Source organism: Mastacembelus armatus, chromosome 5 (assembly GCF_900324485.2).
Source record: "Mastacembelus armatus chromosome 5, fMasArm1.2, whole genome shotgun sequence".
Classification (NCBI taxonomy): Eukaryota; Metazoa; Chordata; class Actinopteri; order Synbranchiformes; family Mastacembelidae; genus Mastacembelus; species Mastacembelus armatus.
The window spans coordinates 15,356,442-15,377,328 of NC_046637.1; the positions used below are offsets into that span (position 1 = coordinate 15,356,442).

Below are 20,887 nucleotides of genomic sequence, written 5' to 3' on the forward strand. Positions count from 1 at the left end.
GCAAAAAAGCTGATCATGTCGAGGTTGTATGAACAACAGGAAGTCCACCAGTCTGGATTTGATCTAAAGGTCATTGGGTTTGCCGTTTTTGCTCACCTCATACCCTTTTGAACTCGTCCAAGGGCTTTTGACCGATTGAGCTCATTTTTGGTGAACCTCACCTAGACACATGGGGCTGCAAAAGTTATCCAAATTTTTTTGCTCACATTCACGGTTTTCCTTTGACGCCACCGTCCAGTTGACGTATGTTTTTTGGCTCGCCAACAACTCTTCAACTTGTGATAACTCGCACACGCATTGTCGGATTTGAATTGGACCAAATGATGAATTGTAGTCCCTGCCGCCCTGAACCCATTTGATTAAACTAAATCAAAATAGGCCCAATAGCGCCCCCTGTATATCAATTTGAAAATTGCCATTCAAACCAAAACATTTCCTTTGTCAGAACTGTACCGAATTTGGCACAGACAGCCTTTAGGGCATGCCCATCAAAAAAGCCTATAAGACCCATTTTCAACGCTGATGCCTTGGCAATGACCAAATCTCGCCATTCATTTCCAGTGGGAATTTTGCAAAATGTCCAGATTTTGCACACCTCGTCTTGAACGAATTCGTCCTAGGGCTTTTGACCAAATGAGCTGATTCTTGGTCAGCATCATCTAGACATGTAGGGCAGCTAAAGTTATCCAAATTTTTTTGCTAACTTTCACAGTTTTACAGATGTTGACCTAGGTATTTTCCAACTTCACATTGTGATAACTCACAAACGCATGGTCAGATTTCAATCGGACCAATTGATGAATTGTAGACCCTATCGGTCTAAACCCATGTGACTTAAGAAAACCACTATAGATGGAATAGCGCCCCCTATGTACTTACACTTACTTTGTCAGAACTGTACCAAATTTGGACGACCAATTTTAGGGGGGTTGTCCATTTGGGGTGGGTGGTCAATTAAGGGGGGGTCCATTCAAGGTGGGGTTGCTTGGGGGGGGTGGCCCATTTGGGGGGGCCGTGCGCTCCTCAGGGGGGTGGTCTATTTGTTGGGGCGCACCTGTAGTTGTCTGACAGTCTGTAGTGGACTGTATGTTTCTGTGCTTTCTCACTTTTGGAAAATCATAGTGAATTCCCCAAAAATGAAAAATTTAACAGGTGTTCTGGGGGAAGGGTGAGATACCACGGTGAAGGTTTTTTAAATGAAAGGTGTGAATTGCTTTTGAGGACTGCATTTAAATGTGAATGAATACCTCCAGCCTGGTCTAGGACTACACTAACTGCCAGTCTCTTAAAAATTACATCCCTACATGACAAAAACACCAGTGTTATAAATAAACTCAATGTTAATTTAACACTAAAAAGTAGGTGTGCGATTGTGTATAAGGAAACGTGTACACACCATACAGTAATCTTTTGCCAGACTCGGCTTAAACTCTTGCCAGTTATCTTGTTATAAGAAGATAATTTTCTCTTGCTGTACATGTCAGTGTAAGCTCTCCATCACCTACAGACATTCTAATGTAACACATACTGTGCTGTGTAACAAATGATAGTCACCGTAAAAGTGGCAACGTCCTGTGGCGGTGATACTTTGAACCGCTACTACTCTAATCTTGGCCACTTGTATCATGTAAAATTATTGGGCAGTAAGTATACAGTAGGTTGGTCTAGCCTGGGAAAAAAGGAGTGCTGTAGGTGTGTCTAATCATGAAAATTTTGTCAGCATTAATTTCTCTAGTGATCATTTATCTAACATTTGCTTCTCCTATCATTACTGACCATTACACACAGATAATGCATTTGTCAAGACAGACAAAGCTCTGGTGTGTTTTCTTCTTACCTTTGTCTCGGGACACAATGATCTCATGTGCTGGCCCATCCCCGCCCTCTCCCCACGAACGAATCTCCAACACAATGTAACCATTGTCTTTTGGAAGTGGTAGGGTCACTGATGACTTTGCCTTGTCCAGAACTTTCAGTGCTGTCTGGCCCTCATGTTTGTACAGAACCTGACACATAAAACACAGCAGGTCTAGTTCAGATATAACATTTTATACTTATCCATCCATCCATTTTCTACCACATATCCTGCTGTCCAGGGTCATGGGGTGGGGGGTAGGCACTGGAGCCATTCCCAGATGACACTGGCAAGAGGAGGGATACACTCTGGACAGATCACCAGTCTATCACAGGATTTTACAGTAACATTAGACTGAAAAGGTATTCTGCTAACAATATAAGCTAAGGGAACACTTGATCATAACATTATAACACCAGAATTAGACCAGTTAAACCTAAAGGATACCAATCTGTCCACTTAGGAAGCAAGTAATTTTATTTGCTTTTTTTGCAAATTAAAGTGACAATAGGTACAATGAGGAGATAATGATAACCCCTGAAGAGAAACTGAATAGAGTTTTTTGAGTGCCAAAAGCAAGACAACTCCCAAATATTGGTTTTGCATGTGGTGGCTACATCCTTATATTTAATGAATGATTTTTCTCAGGTTTTGTGTTTTGCTAGCATCCTTGTTACTGCTGGTAGCATGAGGCAGAGCCTGCAATCAGATTGCACAGGTAGTCCAGTTACTCAAAGATGGCACATCCACATATGCAGTTGCAAGAAGGTTTGCTGTGCTTCCCAGCACAGTCTGAAAGAGCATGGAGGAGATACCAGGAACAGCCAGTCGGCTGTTTCACCAGAAGCGCTGAGCAGGGCAAGGGAACAACCCAGAAACAGGACCCATATCTTTCGCTGCAATAATCACGACACTCCCATTGTTTGCTTGATCCATTGACACCAATCCAATATACAAATAGATATGTTTTTAAAGATTACACAGGTTGGTCCTCTAGTGATACCAAGACAGTGAAAACCATCTGTATGAAACTTGACTTGTCAAAATCAAAGTATCCTAAGGAATTTATTGTTGAACTTAGAGACTGATAACGAAGAAGATTATTGATCTTAAAACAAACAGACAATTTTGAGGTGAAGTGTTATTGCAGGTCAGTAAGCTATGTTCTGGGTAAGCAAATTCACCTCCTGTTGCTAACATGTTGTGCTGTGTACAGCTTGTTAGTAGTTATATTATGGTTTATCTTCTGGTGGGTGAAAGGAGGGGGTTCAAAAATCGAACATATGGTATTATAAAATAATAAATTAATAAAATGACGTCACATTCTCCTCCTGGGTGGCGTCAGTCGCTATTGGTTGCGTGATGACGTATAGGTATTATGTATGCACGTTACGTCCGTACCTGGTATTTTAATATCTGCGGGAAAAGCGGAGCAGAACTTTTTTCTGACGTGGTTGATAGTAAAAATCAGAGGAAACATGCTGATCTTCCCTTCAGGTATGTATCTCTTATGTATCTCTTTGTTCACTTATACTTATTTTATTGAGACTGGGAGTGGGGGTTTACTGCATTGAAATTGTATTATTATATTTGAAAAAAGCTGATAGGTACCTTCTCGAGAGCCCTAGAAGAAACCGATCCGATGCACCACGGGCTTGTTGAAGGTATGTATGCTTTATCTTTTTATTCTACAGCTTTTTTATGAAGTTGTATAGGTTTTTGAAAAGCAAGTGATTAGACACGCTCAGAGGCGGTGAACACAAGGTGGGGTCGTACTGTGTGGATGGGTTCGATGCTGCTTCAAACATATTTTGAATTTGCGGGCTGTTACTTTCATATTGTAAAGGGTCTAGTTTTAGTTGTATACCCTCATAATAACAAAACGCTGTGCTTTTGTTAAATAAAGCAGACAGCGTGCGCTCTCTGCCTTCTGTCTCTGTCATCTCTCTTCAGACACATACTCGCCTCATAAAAATAAGAAATATATGGCTAGAAAACTTGAAATGTCTTCTTTTAAATGAAACAATCCAAGTCGAAAACAAATCATCACTTTTTATTTAATGAACGTAAGAAGTACGTTTTCTCCTGTCTCACCTCATTACAGCTAATTTGATCCCACCTTGCACTGAGCACACTGTTCATATGGAAATAATCTGAGGTGAGCCAGGTAATTATGTGCACACCCCTGAGAAATGACATAAAATGTCAAACTTCATCATAGAATTTACTCACTTTTTCTGTGCGTTTGGATGATGGCACGTTACGCAGGTGAAGAAGCGCCTTGTATGTTCCAGACAGAAACGAATAGTTTACTTTCTCCTCAGAGTAAAAACATGACTCAAATGACGAACATTTGGATCCACATTGTATTGTATTGTGTTGCAGTAATCCCCTCTCAGCCACATTGACTGAAAGGCTCATTATGCGGTTCTTATGCAGCCAGCACCCCGGGGGGGCTCTTGACACACAGCGACACCACCCACTCCTGTTTCCCGTTCATCATTCTTAAGGATGAGCATAAAAAAACTAATAATTAATACAGAAAAACACTGAGCTTTCTTAAGGACAGGTATAATAGCAGGGAAAAACAAAATGCCAGTCACTCCTGCCTCAGCATCCACGAATAAACCAGCACAGCGAGCCGTTTCAGTCTCTCGGTTTTGCACCCCCAGATCTGCTTTTTCTGAAGTTTTCAGCATCTGCAAAATCACCTCAGCGGCCCCGTGGATTCACCCGTCGTCAGCATTAATTCCGCTGGCATGGAGGAATACAGAGACAGCAAGGATGAATCGGTCTGTCCACAGTTTCTGCAGAACCAGGTCGAAGCGATTCTTCTGATGGGAACCCCCACAGACACTCATGGCCTTCCTGGGACGGACAATCCAGTGTACAAGCATAACACCAGACCTCCAGACTCTGTCCTCCCAACATTGGGCTAATGCAATGGCACGCCAGATGCTCCACCACAGTCTTCATTGTCTGTACAAACGCCGCTGTCGGATCTTCAGAGCCTGCATGCATATGGTCGGCTTATGCTGATGACGATGCTGTGGAAGGCAATATACCGTGACACAGCCCGGCCAGCGTCAGGGGTCCATCTAGCTCTAATTTATACAGAAATAAAAACACTGTTAAGACACAAGTCCCTGATTAATACAACATCCACACACACGCACCCACACATATACGAAATTAGAGCACCGCCACCTACCGCTCACAGGTGTTGCTCCAGCGCATGTGATGGAGACACGCTCCCAGCAATTTCCATGTTATCATGAAACAGATGTTTTCTAACACTCTCAAAATTTCTGCTGACTTTATTCTCCTTGATAGCTTCGTCGATCTTCGCAAACAAACATTGCAGGCCATACCACCACTGGATAAAGAACTCTTTAAACCAGAGTGCACATTCACGGTGCCACACAGGATAGGGATGGGCCCCCATTCATCGTGACTAGGCTGAGCTACGGTACTCTCCCTATCCTCACAAACCCTCAACAAAATAAAATCAGTTACACACGCCTCATAATGACCGGCAATGACCCTGTAGAGCTCAGGACCCATAGCGCTGGCCCACTGCATGACGTAGACTTTTTCCTCATCCCCCGTACGATTGAAGTTCGGGCAAACCATGTTGCAGAACAGCGCCAAGTCTTTCATGCTCATGGTATACGTACCACCCAGGCCCCACTGTTCCACATCAACACATTCCTCAACACGGAGTTAAACACAACCATCCCAATATTTAATCTTGTACACATACCTGGCAGCTCCTTGATACATCCGCTCACACGGCACCGTGACCCTGCATGCCCCACCAACGCACAATGTACCTCGTCTCCACCCGCACCCTTGACGTGCTCCACGCACTCTTCCACCGCTACTGCCACTGCTGCCATTTCCACCCCTGTTAGCTGTGCCGCTCAGACCCATGGTTACAGTTGTCACTCTTCGCTAAAATGACATACTATGAACAACAAACCACCCCATTTATACAACACATATTGCCACAACCCACAACAATGCTCATCCAATAGCAGCTAACACCGCCTGGTAGGCGGAGTGTGTAACGTCATTTTATTAATTTATGATACCATATGTTCAATTTTTGACCCCCCTCCTTTCACCCACCAGTAGATAAACTATAATATAACTACTCTCGTTTACAGATTTGCTCTAGTCTTACCCCGCCATTTATTGCTGCCAGTTTGAGTTTCACACTCTGCCTTTACACTCCCTGAACTCTGCATCACAACCACGGACTACACGAGATCTCATGGTACTCAGCCAAAGTCCCGCAAGATCTTGTGCAGTGTATGAGGCGTATTCCCTTCATACATAGCAGTCTCATGTTGCTTAGTAGTGTGTGGGAACTTATGGCATTACATGAATATCAAACTATGGGGTGCAAAAACACAGGGTAAAAAATATAGACCTGCATGTTTTAACAGTTCACAAGAGCAAATATTCCACTTGCAAGCCAGTGAGGCTTTCTTTCTTCTCTCTTTCTTTTTTTAAATTCACAATGTTTGTATGTTTATCATAATATCACTCTCAAACTGTGTTTTTTTTCCCTCCTCAAATGTGTTTTTCCCTCTCCATTTGATAGTTTTCCTCACTCGCCAAGTAGATTTCCCTCTAGTGCTCTCCATGCCCAGTTGACATTTTTGTGCTCGACAAAACATGAGAGGTGGTTTTGACTGTTTGGGGGTGGGCTTTTGGATGTTTCTGTCAGTAAATGCTGTTAGTTGCTTTTGTGATTGGCTGGACATTGAATGATTGAGTGACAACTCCAGAAGTCCAAGATGGCAGACAAGGACAAATGAGTACAAGTTTAATACTCTCTGTGCTTTATCTATATTATGGTAATGTTAATTATTTATCAGTCCAATAGTATTTCTTCTAAAGGTGTGTATGACATGTCAATTCTATAAGCCAACAATAATGTTATCACCTCCTCGGATGTAGACATTAGATAATGACGTGACATTTGAATAGCTAAACTGGATAAGCAGTTGTCGACATGTCCGTATTAGACAAATTATAATATGTACATAATACTGAAAATAACAATCACTTAGTGGTACATTTAATGACACTGAGCAGTTGAGGGTGATCTTAAATCAGAAAAGGTGCGCTTATAAAACAAAGTTATTTTGATGGGGCACAGACTTCGACACACCTTTTGCAGTTAGCATACACTGCCCTAAAGAATCGTCTTCTTTTAATGACTATCAGGCTCTATTGGACTATTATGTTCTTCTGCCCCCTTGTGTGTGCTGTGTGAACTGTGAACCAACAGCACTTTGGAACAGTCTTGCTGAACTCATTAGGACTCAGGGGAAACTGAGTGTGTTCACTGAAAACATTTAACTGTGTTTATGGAAAGATGTACTGTGCATATTTGTAAATACACTGGGATCACTGTTAACATACTTCACACTTAGCAACGTATATCTTTGTCTGTGTGTTATTAAACACTATACCCAGTTGTCCCTAAACCAAATTCAGATCTTCTGATACTAGTCTACACACCACAGATCACAACTGCTAGCATACCTTTATTGCACAGGGGTCTTGTGGTTATTTTACACAGCATGGGACAGGGGGTCAAAGGGTCACTTAAATAGGTTGGGCTAAAACATGCATGGTATTTGGTTTTTAGGGGTTTAGTGTTTTATTGGTGTAGTGTTTTGGGGTTTTAGAGGCCTGTAAATAACTGCCAACAATTTGTTTAGTGCTGGTAGAGGCCTGAAGCTAGAAGACACCTGAACAAACATGTGTGGTCTTTTCCAATATGAGTCCACCCCTTTTTATCAAGCTATATATACCTGAATCTGTAACAGAAAGACAGAGAATTCTGTAACTTCTCTCCGGACGCCCGTGATTAAACCTGAGATGATTCATCACACTTGTGTTTGTTTCTGAGAATTAGCAACTCTCAAACTTAAAGAAATTTCCACGACAGTATCAATGCAGTATTTTACATACTCTATAGCACCTGTGCAACATATATGCACACCTGAAACTAACTAAAGTTTCTGTACAACTCCTAAGTCCTTACATATTTCTGCACTAGTCAAGTACCGTTCATTTTTGTCTATAACCTCTTGCTATTTCCAGACTTATTACTTCTGACACGCTAGCCTAGCAGTTAGCTCTGCTACCATAGCCTCCCCCTCTCATGCTCCATCTGCCACATGTTTAGTTAGCTGCCTCCTTTAGTGATAATGATACCTGTAATAAATGTAAGGTTTTGGTTGCTTTGGGGGCTATGTTTGCACTAGCAGATGTTTGTCCGACAACACAGTTAATACATTTAAGGAAATGATTTCATCATTATTTACCTCTATGCCATGTACCACCACAGTGGAGAGCAGCTGCATCAATCCTACTCCCTACCAAGTTGATTATCTTACTGTACTGCAGCCTCTCTGCGTGAAACACTTCATATTGTGGCCCCCTGAAAAAGAAGTTAGGAGATCAGAGGAGAGTAGCTCCATGATACAGTTCTCACGCGCTTTAAAGCAGGTGTCATGAAGGCTGGAAAGGGGCTTCCAAAAATTTAGAGGAATTTTATCTAGCCTGGAAAAAGGAGTCTAATAACATATTTTTTAAAAAAGCTCTCCATAAAGCCAGAGCTGTATACTATTATTCACTATTAGAGGAAAATAAGAACAATCCCAGGTTTCTTTTCAGCACTGTACTAAGGCTGACAAAAGGTCACAGCTCTGTTGAGCCCAGTGTTCCCTTAGCTCTCAGCAGTAATTCAATTCAATTCAATTCAATTTTATTTGTATAGCGCCAAATCACAATACAAATCATCTCAAGGCACTTTACAAAAACTAAAACTAAAAACCCAACAATTCCCTTATGAGCAAGCACTTGGCGACAGTGGAGAGGAAAAAACTCCCTTTAACGGAAGAAAAAAACCTCCAGCAGAACCGGGCTCAGTTTGGGCGGCCATCTGCCTCGACCGGTTGGGGTGAGTGGATAGAGCAGAGAGAAAAGAACAGCAACAATAAACAACAAATAGACACTGCAAGTTGGTGGGGCCAGTAACTGCACATCAGCGATAAACAGCTCCAGGACCAGGGACACCTGCAGAAGGTACAGAGAGAGAGAGAGAGAGAGGGAGGGAGAGAGCACAAACTAGGGGAGAGAGAGAGCACAAGGTTAGTAACATTCAATGGTGGAATATACATGAGGTGGGAGAGAGGGGGGGGGGGGGGAGCTCAGTGCACCAATGGTCCTCGGGCAGTCTAGGCCTATAGCAGCATAACTAACTAAGGGATGGTTCAGGGTTGCCTGAAGCCAGCCCTAACTATATGCTTTGTCAAAGAGGAAGGTTTTAAGTCTAGCCTTAAAAGTACAGAGAGTGTCTGCCTCCTGAACCCAGGCTGAGAGCTGGTTCCACAGGAGAGGAGCTTGATAGCTAAAGGCTCTGCCTCCCATTCTGCTTTTGAGAACTCTGGGAACCACAAGTAGGCCTGCACTCTGAGAGCGAAGTGGTCTATTGGGATAATATGGTACTATGAGGTCTTTAAGGTATGAAGGAGCTTGATTATGAAGGGATTTGTATGTGAGAAGAAGGATTTTAAATTCTATTCTATATTTTACAGGGAGCCAATGAAGAGAAGCCAATATAGGAGAAATATGATCTCTCTTGCTAGTTCCTGTCAGGACTCTGGCTGCGGCATTCTGGATTAATTGGAGGCTTTTTATTAAGATATTAGGACATCCAGATAGTAATGAGTTACAGTAATCTAGCCTTGAGGAAACAAACGCATGGACTAGTTTTTCTGCATCATTTTGAGACAGGATGTTCCTAATTTTGGAAATGTTGCGCAGGTGAAAGAATGCAGTTCTAGAAATTTGTTTTATGTGTGAGTTAAAGGACATGTCCTGGTCAAAAATAACTCCAAGGTTTTTTACAGTAGTGCTGGAGGCCAGGGCTATGCCATCTAGGGTAGCTATAATTTTAGAAAAGTTATTTCTGAGATTTTTAGGCCCAAATATAATGACTTCTGTTTTCTCCGAGTTTAAAAGTAAAAAGTTACTGGTCATCCAAGCCTTTATGTCAGTTAGACAGGCTTGAAGTCTGGTTAACTGGTTTGTGTTAACAGGTTTAATAGATAGATATAACTGAGTGTCATCCGCATAGCAGTGGTAATTAATAGAGTGCTTCCTAATGATATATCCTAAAGGAAGCATGTACAGGGTGAACAGAATCGGTCCTAGCACAGAACCTTGTGGAACTCCATAACTAACTTTTGTTCGTGTGGAAGGTTCATCATGGACATGAACAAACTGGAATCTGTCCGATAAATAGGATTGGAACCACTTTAACGCTGTTCCTCTGATACCAATCACATGCTCCAGTCTCTGTAATAAGATGTTGTGGTCAATGGTGTCGAATGCTGCACTAAGGTCTAGGAGGACAAGTATCGAAACAAGTCCATTATCTGAGGCTAAGAGAAGATCGTTGGTAACTTTCAACAGTGCTGTTTCTGTACTATGATGTGCTCTAAATCCTGATTGGAAATCTTCAAATAGTTCATTCCTGTGTAAGTGGTCTGATAGCTGCTTAGCAACAGCTTTTTCTAGGATTTTAGAAATAAATGGCAGGTTGGATATTGGTCTGTAATTAGCCAAGACACCTGGATCAAGACTAGGCTTTTTGAGTAAAGGTTTGATTACTGCAGTCTTAAAGGCCTGTGGTACGTAGCCTGATACTAGAGATAAATTTACCAAGTCCAATAAAGATGAGTTCATTAATGGCAGGGTGCCTTTAAGCAGTCTAGTCGGGATGGGGTCCAAGAGACACGTTGATGATTTCGATGAAGCAACTACTGATGTAAATTCAGAGAGATCTATAGGAGAGAAGCAGTCTAAACATAACTGAGGTCCTACAGATGATTCAAGAGCTACTGTAGTAAAAGATTCATTTATTGCAGGTATAGGAAGCATCTGCTGAATTTTATCTCTAATAGTTGTGATTTTATTTGTAAAGAAACTCATAAATTCATCACTGCTGAGAGCTAAGGGAACACTGGGCTCAACGGAGCTGTGACTTTTTGTCAGCCTGGCTACAGTGCTGAAAAGAAACCTGGGATTGTTCTTATTTTCCTCTATTAGTGATGAATAGTATGCAGTTCTGGCTTTACGGAGAGCTTTTTTATATGTTAATAGACTGTTTTTCCAGGCTAGAAAAATTTCCTCTAAGTTTGTGGAACGCCACTTCCTTTCCAGCCTTCGTGATGCCTGCTTTAAGGTACGAACATGTAAATTATACCATGGGGCTAGTCTTCTCTGAATCACTAACTTCTTTTTCAGAGGGGCTACAGAATCAAGCGTTTCACGCAGTGAGGTTACAGCGCTGTCAACAACATGATCAATTTGGTAGGGAGTAGGATTAAGGCAGCTGCCCTCCATTATGTTTATACTTGGCATAGATGCAAATAAAGATGGAATCATTTTCTTAAATTTATTAACAGCGTTGTCGGATAAACATCTGCTGTAGTGGAATATTCTTCCAGACGCTGCATGATCCATCATTTTAAATTCGAAAGTTATTAAAGAATGATCTGACAAAACAGGATTTGGGGGGAAAATTATTAGATGTTCAATTTCGATGCCATAGGTCAGAACAAGATCAAGGGTGTGATTAAAACAGTGGGTGGGTTTATTAACGTTTTGAATGAAACCAATTGAATCTAATATAGAATTAAATGCAATGCTGAGGCTGTTATTTTCAACATCTACATGAATGTTAAAATCTCCCACTATAATGACTTTATCTGATCTAAGCACTAAATCAGACAGGAAGTCAGGGAATTCAGTTAAAAACTCTGAGTAAGGAACAGGTGGACGGTACAAAATGACAAGTAGAACTGGTTTTTGTGTTTTCCAGTTTGTATGTGAGAGACTAAGAGTGAGGCTCTCAAATGAGTTATAACTGTTCTGAGGATGAAAGTTTAACAATAAGTTTGACTGGAAGATTGCAGCTACTCCTCCACCTCGACCTGTGCTTCGAGGAACATGATCATTTTTATGACTGAGGGGGGTTGATTCATTCATACTGACATATTCATCCTGCTGTAACCAGGTTTCAGTAAGATAAAGTAGGTCAATTTGGTGATCAGTTATCAAATCATTTACTAACAGAGATTTAGAAGAAAGGGACCTAATATTTAATAATCCACATTTGACAGTTCTGTTTTTCTGTTCAATAAGAGGAGTGGTCTTAATTTTTATTAAGTTTTTATGAATAACTCCTCTTCTGTTAACTTCTGATTTGTTTGATTTATATGTTCGAGGGGCAGACACAGTCTCTATGTGGTTTGAAGGGGGCGGCGGCTCTAAGGAAACTGCAGAGAAGCGTTTTAGACTGAGTCTCTGCATCCCGGTCCCCACCCTGGATTGTCAGGCTTTAGGTCGGCTAAGAAACTCGGCCAAATTCCTAGAGATGAGAGCTGCACCATTCAAAGTGGGATGGATGCCATCTCTCGCTATCAGACCGGGTTTTCCCCAGAAAGTGGCCCAATTGTCTATGAAGCCCACATCGTTTGCTGGACACCACCTAGACAGCCAGCGACAGAACGACGACATGCGGCTAAACATGTCATCGCTGGTCAGATTGGGGAGGGGTCCAGAGAAAACTACGGAGTCCGACATTAATTTAGCAAAGTTACACACCGACTCAACATTAATTTTAGTGACCTCCGATTGGCGTAATCGGGTGTCATTGCTGCCGACGTGAATAACAATTTTCCCATATTTCCGATTAGCCTTAGCCAGCAGCTTCAGATTTGACTCGATGTCGCCCGCTCTGGCCCCAGGAATACATTTGACTATGGTCGCTGGTGTCTCTATTTTCACGTTCCTGACTATGGAATCGCCAATTATCAGAGTCGGTTTCTCAGCGGGTGTGTCGCTGAGCGGGGAAAATCTATTAGAAACGTGAACAGGCAGGTGATGAGCCGTGGGCTTCTGCTTAGGAGTATGTTTCCTTCGGACCGTCACCCAGGCTAATTCTCCGGGCTGCTCCGGAGCTGCCCTTGGACCGCTAACAGACCCTGAGCTCGGTGGCTCCACACCAGCTAACGGGGCTAGGCTAGCTGGCTTTTGTTCGAAGGTGCGGAGCCGCGCTTCCAAATCAGTGATCCTCGCCTCCAAGGCTAACAGAACCTTACACTTAATACAGGTATCATTATCGCTAAAGGAGGCAGAGGAATAACTAAACATGTGGCACACCGAGCAAGAAAGAGAGAGAGAGGGAGAGGCCATGTTAGCAAGCTAACTAGCTAGCTAAGCTAACCGGTAGGCCAACGAGCGCTAAGTCAGGAAATAGCAACAAACACCGGTCAAAACAGAAAGGTACCCGACCAGCACCGGAATGCAGCAGCAAGTGAACCGTTCAAAGTCTAGCCGGTTCCCAGGTGTGCCAAACCACAGCTAGTCTGCCGCCAGTCTGCAGACGAACCACACAACACACACAACAAGACACGCCTGCAAGACAAAAGTGATTCGCTTACCCGGATGTTCAGCTACTCACCTCAGAACTCTTAGATAATGACTTTATAATTTTTTTAGAAATAAAATCATAACAAGTAGAGATTGAATTCATGAGATTCTTCTACTACATTAGCTCTTGAATCTTGTAAAACCTGTTATGTTTAGACTGCTTCTTTACCACAGATCTCTCTGAACTCATGTCATCAGTTGTTTCATCTAAATCATCAACATGTCTCTTAGACTCCATCCTGACTGGACTGCTGAAAGTACTTGCTCATAAGGGATTTGCTGGGTTTCTATATAAAGTGCTCTAAGATAATTGTATTGTGATTTGGCACTATACAAATAAATTGAACTGAACTCAGCAAGAGTGTGATTTACAACACCCTGACAGATGTTCTGTCTTAAAAAAGGGGTTAACCCATAAGGGTTCCACCGGCAACAGGACTGATAGTGCGTGCAGTTCTACATGTTTCGCTGAAGCAATTGCTAAAAGAAATGGCGTCTTCATTGATAGCCACTTAAGGTCTGCATCTGCCAAGGGCTCAAATGGGGGGGCCCGCAGGTTATTAATCACCAGGTTATTAAGCACTTGTGTCTAGGTGGGTGCAGTCGTCCGGCACCTTGCAAGAACAAGGAGACGTGCTTGCTACGGCCAATGGTACCACCATCTGCTTCATCTGAGATCTGCTTCATCTGAGATCTCTCTTAAAGGGGAGGCATTTCGACGAGCCGCAGGAGAGCCTGTGCACCAGTGGAAAGTCCTCCCTGGCCAGAAAGGAGCCACCAAGAGCAGTCTGTGTCCCTCCTGAAGGACTTTCAGGAGTGTCGGGAATATTAGTGACAGCGGCGGGAAGACATGAAGGAGAACCTTGGCCCAGTCGTGTGCTAGTGCGTCCTGGCCCCGAGGGCTGCCGCTGTCTGGCAGGGAAAACCAGAGAGGGCAGTGTGCTGTTTCTCTTGAGGCAAAGAGGTCCACCTCTGCTCTGCCACAAACGTCCCACATGTACTCCACCACTTCTGGGTGGAGTTTCCATTCCCCTGGTAGCGGAGTCTGACAGGACAGCAAATCTGCCACCCGGTTTTGTGTCCCCAGAATGTGAACTGCTCTCAGACTAAAAAAGTGAGAAGCTGCCCAAGTCAGCAGCTCTGACTTGGCAGTCCAGAGCATCAGCTTCATTGATCTGGTCCCTCCCAGGTGGTTGATATGATAGACCACAGAGGTGTTGTCGGACCGCGCCAAGACATGCCTGCCTTGCAGATCTAAGAGGAAGTGCTGTAGGGCCAATCGCACTGCGACCAATTCCAGTACATTAATGTATTCTCTTTTTTGCTGTGGGGACCATGTTCCCAGTGCTATTCGCCCCTGCCATGATGCTCCCCAGCCCGTGATGTCATAAACTAGAACTTGGTCAGGAGCACACTTCACCCACACAGGACACAGAGCTACAAGGAGAGAGTCTTTTATTGAAAAAACAATGGTTGTTAGATGGATTGACCAGTAGATGGCAATGATGGACTGAAGAAGCAGTGAACGGAGGTTGAGAGGGTTGCAGCTGGGCCAGGTCACGTTAACGCCTTGGTGGTCTCAGGTGAATGTGCTGGGTTGAACCGGTGCTTGCCCGCAGAGCAATATCTGACGGAGTTCTGAGTTATCCTTGGTCGTAGGATCCAGTAAGAGGTCTATTGGAATCCCGGAGAACAGGGAGAAAACAGGGTTAAAACAGAAAACCGTTCCGGCGATCAGATTCCTTTGTCTGACTCTGATGCTGGAGTTCTGGCCCCACAGCAGGACTGGGAAGCTCTCAAAGTCTCTCAGGAAAAAATACGCAAAAACTAGGTGAATCCACAAAAACACTCCCGTGCCCGGGAGGGAGAAAGAACATAAAGCAAAGTCTTTATCACCGACCAAGTTGGACCAAAAACACCAGCGGCTTCCTAGAATGCACTCAGCACTCAGCAAACCTGTGCGCGAGAAGAACAAAAGGGACTGAGCCTCCAGTGTCATATGATCTTATAGATCAGTAGGTGACCGGGAGCTCACTGGAAGGTCTCAGGTGACTTTGTTTTTATTAATACTTGGCCTGCGCATGCGTAAGGATGATCATTCAGTGCTTCAAGCACTGCCTCTGGCAGTTAGTAGGGATGAAATAGAACTAGCCTTTTGGCTAACTTGGGTACATTTACATTTGTTGAATGTTGTTTATTGTGCACTGTCCCTCTCATCAAATAAATAATTAAAATAAAAATAAATTAAAATTTATAAAGTTAATTTAATTTGTTCTCCTTGGAGGGCTACATAGACTTATATGTCAGAGCCAACAGTACCCTGACTGCTGTGATGAAATCCTCAGTGATTGTCAGACCTTACAATGGTACAGTGGCCTTGGGTCCAATAGGACATATGCCCCATGTGGCCACAGTGTGTAGGCAGTTCTTGAATGACAAAGGCATTGAAGCTATTGACTGGTCCTTACATAAATCTAATTGAACACCTATGAGACATTATGTCTCAGTGCATCCGACCCCACCAGGTACTGCTGCAGATTGTCCAGGGGCTCACTGATGCCCTGATCCATGTCTGGTAGTAAATCCCTGAGGGACACCATCTTCCAACCCATCAAGAGCATGCCCAGACATTGTTGGGACTGCATACAGGCACAAAGGGCCATACACACTTCTGAGTCACATTATGCGTTGCTTTGAAGAAACTGACACAGTTGGATGGGACTGTAATTTACTTTTTTCACTTTGATTTTCAGTGTGATTTTGGATGCAAGGTTTCATGAGATAATGATTTTGGATTCCACTGACTGTTATGTCATTTTGTTCTAGTAGAGTTTCAACTTAAATGATTTGTTCATCAAGATTCGAATTCCCTTAATTTTATTGAATGTTGCAATGATAATTGATTGACGATATCTGAATACTGCATAGTCACTGTGTTATAATAAAAGGGCAATTGTTAAAGCGATTATCTACAGCAATTATCATGTTTTCCTTATAAACATGAACTTTGATAGTGCTATATAGCCTTTTTACTGCTTCTTATGTCTCACACACACTGGAGATTACAAATATGAGGTGACCTATCACCAGTAATGCATTGGGTAGAAACATGCACACTCAAATAACATTAAATCAACTGTTATATAATAGCTGAACATGATTCTGACAATCATGTTTGTGCATGAGCACCCTATTTCATTTGAGTATTTGTGTGGTTAGCACTGTCACTTCAAACCGAGAGGGTTTCCGTGTGACCTTGCAGCCTTACTGTGGGGAGTCTGCATGTTCTCCCCATGCCTGTGTGGGTTTTCTCCAGGTACTCCAGCTTCCTCCCATAGTCCAAAGACATGCCGTTTGGGATGAGGCTAGCTGGTGACCCTAAATTGCCAGTTGGTGTGAACGTGAGTATTTGTCTGTCACTGTGTCAGGCTGGTGGTCTGGTCAGGGTGTACCCTGCATGCTGATACTCACTCTAAACTTTGTTTCAGCTGCATACCTGCACTTTGAAGTCTTCAGTAGCATTTTCACTTGTGTTACACTAGGAGCTATAGTTTAGCATGAACATAAACTTTTTTACTTTTTCAGCGGTACAGTATTAACTTCAATTGGGTCAGAAATGCCAAGAGTGTATTAAAGCGCTAGTGAATATAAGACAGAAAGATAGTAAATTAACACATATAATTTGCTTTACTATATAAGTCATAGGAAAAGCCAGAGTAGTATGAAAAACGTCAGACTTATAGTCCAGAAAATACGGTACCACTGGTATTTTCAAGCTGTGATAGACTGGCAACCTGTCCAGGGTGTAACCTTGCCTTTCACCCAAAGAATATGTAGAATAGGCTCTAGCAGAGCCCGGTGACCCTAAATAGGAATAAGCGGGTATAGATAATGGATGGATTGATTGGTGGTATTTTTAAGTCCAAATCAGGCCACAAATCACCATAAGGACACAAAAAGTAAAAATGTAATTCAAGTCACTGAATGCTAAATAAACAGCCTTCTGAAACATGGTCCTTAAATGCAATTATGTCAGTGTAGTGTTCTGCTCAGTCTCTGGTCTAATGTCACGTCTTTTAGTAGTAAAACCTCAAATAAATCTTACAGTCTCACAGCATTTAAGACCAAAACTAATGTGGTCAGGTCTGGGCACATAAAAAAATCTTTCCCATTTCATTACTGTACATTTAGACTAAAATATTGCCAAGTCCTTTTTTGTGCAAGTAATGACGTGACATCTGAGCCCTACCTACTTGAAACCAGTCAGGATGGAAACAGAGAAAAAGACAGATATTTCTTATTGAACTTCGAACTTTGGCAGAAAATAGTCTTCATACAAGAACCCATCATTCAGTGTGGTGAGCTGATTGCGGAAATATGTTTTAAGGCCTTTAAGTCAATACTTCTGTACCTTTACTAAATAAACATAAGAAAACGGTACAGTATGTGCTGATAAACAGAGACAGCACTCACTTTGTAACCCAGTACAGCTGACTCGTTGTGCATGGCCTTTACATGGTCCCACCTCACTGTTACCTGTGACCCTTCTGCATTCCATGACACATTAACTGGAGGACGATTAGGAGCTGAAACAGAAACCCAGAAATATTTTTAAAATTTGTTTTAAACTAATAGAAGAAAAAAACAAGACAGTGCTTAAGTGTAATGTTTTAGTTCGATGTTCACTTGGTAGTGAAACTTCTCATTTGTATGTGTGTGAATGCTGTACGTGGTTTCCTGGTGGTGACAGTGGTGCGTGGTGAGGGTGGCCCAGTGCCAGCGTTGTTGTATGCCAGTACAGCAATGTAGTATCGAGTGCTTGGTCGAAGTCCAGACACTCTGGCTGTTGTTTCCAATCCTGCTGTCCTCACTCGGTCTGCTGCCACTTCTCGCTCATGCTGCCGCCAGTACCGGATCTGAGGATGCACATGATGCCGAAAATGCATTTACATATCTAATCTGCCACACTGTATTTGAATCTTGCTAGTTTATTAAACACGCTGACACATTTATGAAACTCTGTATAAACTGCAACACATACACTAAATATGCCAAAACCTTCTGTTTTGCATTCTGTATGAATGTGACTATCCCAAACAGGTAATAAATGATTAAAGCATGCTGATATCAACCATCATTACACTAATAAAAAGCTGAGCTTGATTATTAAAACAATCGAAACTGGTAACATGAGCTTGAGAACTGTGGCAGTTTACAAGACTTGGAGAAGTTAATAAAAGTATTTGCCTTTAAACAGCAAGTCAAAAAAGCAAAAGAAAAATTAAAAACACACTAATTGCTCACTTGTGCACTAAAAGTCTAAAAAAAAAAAAAATAGGATTCTGATCCTGGCATTTATGAGCAGTGCTAATAATGATCGTGATGGCTTTCATGAGGGCTTCTTCAGTTCAGTGTTAATTTTGACAGCAGATTTTAATTTAGTTTTAGTCATAGTCTTTTGACTAAAATGCAATTTTAGTTTTAGTCATATTTTAGTCATCTGCTTTGTTTTAGTTTTAGTCTAATTTTAGTTGACTAAATAGCGTAAGATTTTAGTCGACTAAATCTACAGTAGATTTAGTCGACTAAAATATATTGGGTTTAATTTAAGTGTAATTTAGTTAAACTATTGTAATATACAAAATATTCTAAATTAAAATTAAATGAAAAACAAGTTTCATTAAATATATATGGAATATGGCCTTTCCATAAAAGACCAAAAATCGTTTATAACTTGCATATGACATTCTTCATTCTTTAAAGCAAAAGAGCAATTCCAAAATATTTAAAAGAAAAACTGTATTTAGCAGTAATGCCATTGCATCAAAGATGAAACTGACCCATATATCTTTTCTTTGTTTTCTCCAGCTGTTGCCATTTCATTATAGTTCAAGTCAGACAGAAACCCAGTGTAGGCTATGATGATGTCGTGTACTTGCGCATCTCGCGTCACTAGGTGGATCAGTTACTTTTCAAATGTGTGTCTAAGAAGATTAATTCTGGTTGGATCTTTTCTAAAAACGTCCCTCACTCACATTTTCGTCTTGTTTTTATTAGTCAACGAAAATGTCAATATATTTTTATTTAGTTTTTGTCATCATCACTTAATTTTTATTTAGTTAACGTCTCGTTTTCGTCAGTGAAAACTTTGTCGTTTACGAAAATTATAACGAAAATACTTTGTCAACGAAATTAACACTGCTTCAGTTGTCATAATGAAGACCGCCATGGAGCATTTCATTTTTCACTGTAAAATGTCCACAGGGCCTCCAAATTACTATGCTAACTAAAACCTTCTGCTTTGCTAGCAAAGGAGAACATATCATTAGTAAAAACAAAATTATAAAAAGTTAAATTTATTTTTTTGTTTGTAGAAAAGTTTGGTCTGTGCATGACCTCAACATCCAGATGTGTATTTATGCAGCTCTTCACCTCATATCCTTTGAGAACACCATTGGCGATGAGCTGCTGGACAGGATCCCAAGAAACCTGGATCTCAAAGGCAGTCAGTGCAGTGGCATTTATATTTGATGGTCCCACTGTCGGCTCTGTGAGGAGACAGAGGTAAAAATGGTCAGAATATTCAACACAAAATGTATAGTGTACTGCATAATATTTAATAACAGAGTAAACTCAGATTATGTTAATTTTACTATCAGTGCTGTGAGTCGAATAGAAGTTTACCTCTCTTTCATTCATTCTGCTGGATATTACATTTTTTGTAATTGGTTAAACAAAGTCACCTTCCTCTGCAGAGTACGCCACAGCGATCTGGCTGAATGGTCCTTCTCCTCTGCGGTTATAAGCTTTGATCTTCACCTCAAAGGGACAGTATGGCGTCAGGCTGGCATTGAAGTAAACATATCTGGATGACTCCACATGAGGAATGCGCACCACTATCCATGATGATGTGCCTTTCTTCCTGAATGCCAGGATGTAGCCAAAGCCATCTCCATTCTGGTACTCTCTGGCCATGGGCTGGAAAGATTAAGGAAAAAACTCAGATGCAGGTAGACAGGCAGGGAGACAGCTTTTAATTGTGATTTTATATCTGTGTGATTAGCTGGCGACCTGTCCAGGTTTACCCCTGGCTTTCACCCAAAAAGAGCTGGGATAGGCTCCAACAAATCTCTGTGACCCTAAATAGGAATAAGTGTATATAAATAATGGATGGATGAATGTTATTTCATGTACAGTTAATAGAGTGCATAGTGAAACAAGACATTCTGCCTCCATTCAACCCTATCCTCCGTATCCTCCTCACCCACATCAACTATCCTCATGTCCTCCTTCACTACATCCAAGAACCTCCTCTTTGGTCTTCCTCTAGGCTTCCTTCCTGGCAGCTCTAACCTCAGCATCCTTTTACCAATGTATTCACTGTCCCTCTTCTGAACATGTCCAAACCATCTCAATCTGGCTTCCCTGGCTTTTTCTCCAAAACATCTAACATGAGCACATGTACACTTTTCCTTTCATTCTTGCTGACACTCTTTTGTCACACAT

The 20,887-nt window shown here is 41.9% G+C and overlaps 1 protein-coding gene across 1 annotated transcript in view; it reads right to left on the bottom strand.

Moving 5' to 3' along the window:
- The window catches only part of cntn2 (contactin 2), a 95,589-nt gene that overhangs the window by 1,226 nt on the left and 73,476 nt on the right, over nucleotides 1-20,887 (bottom strand). Inside the window, exons 18-22 of the mRNA XM_026306707.1 lie at nucleotides 20,125-20,359; nucleotides 19,814-19,929; nucleotides 18,111-18,297; nucleotides 17,855-17,967; nucleotides 1,838-2,006 (exon numbers count right to left, since the gene is read on the bottom strand). Of these exons, the coding sequence (XP_026162492.1) occupies nucleotides 1,838-2,006; nucleotides 17,855-17,967; nucleotides 18,111-18,297; nucleotides 19,814-19,929; nucleotides 20,125-20,359 (820 nt within the window). The remainder of the gene's footprint in view (nucleotides 1-1,837; nucleotides 2,007-17,854; nucleotides 17,968-18,110; nucleotides 18,298-19,813; nucleotides 19,930-20,124; nucleotides 20,360-20,887) is intronic.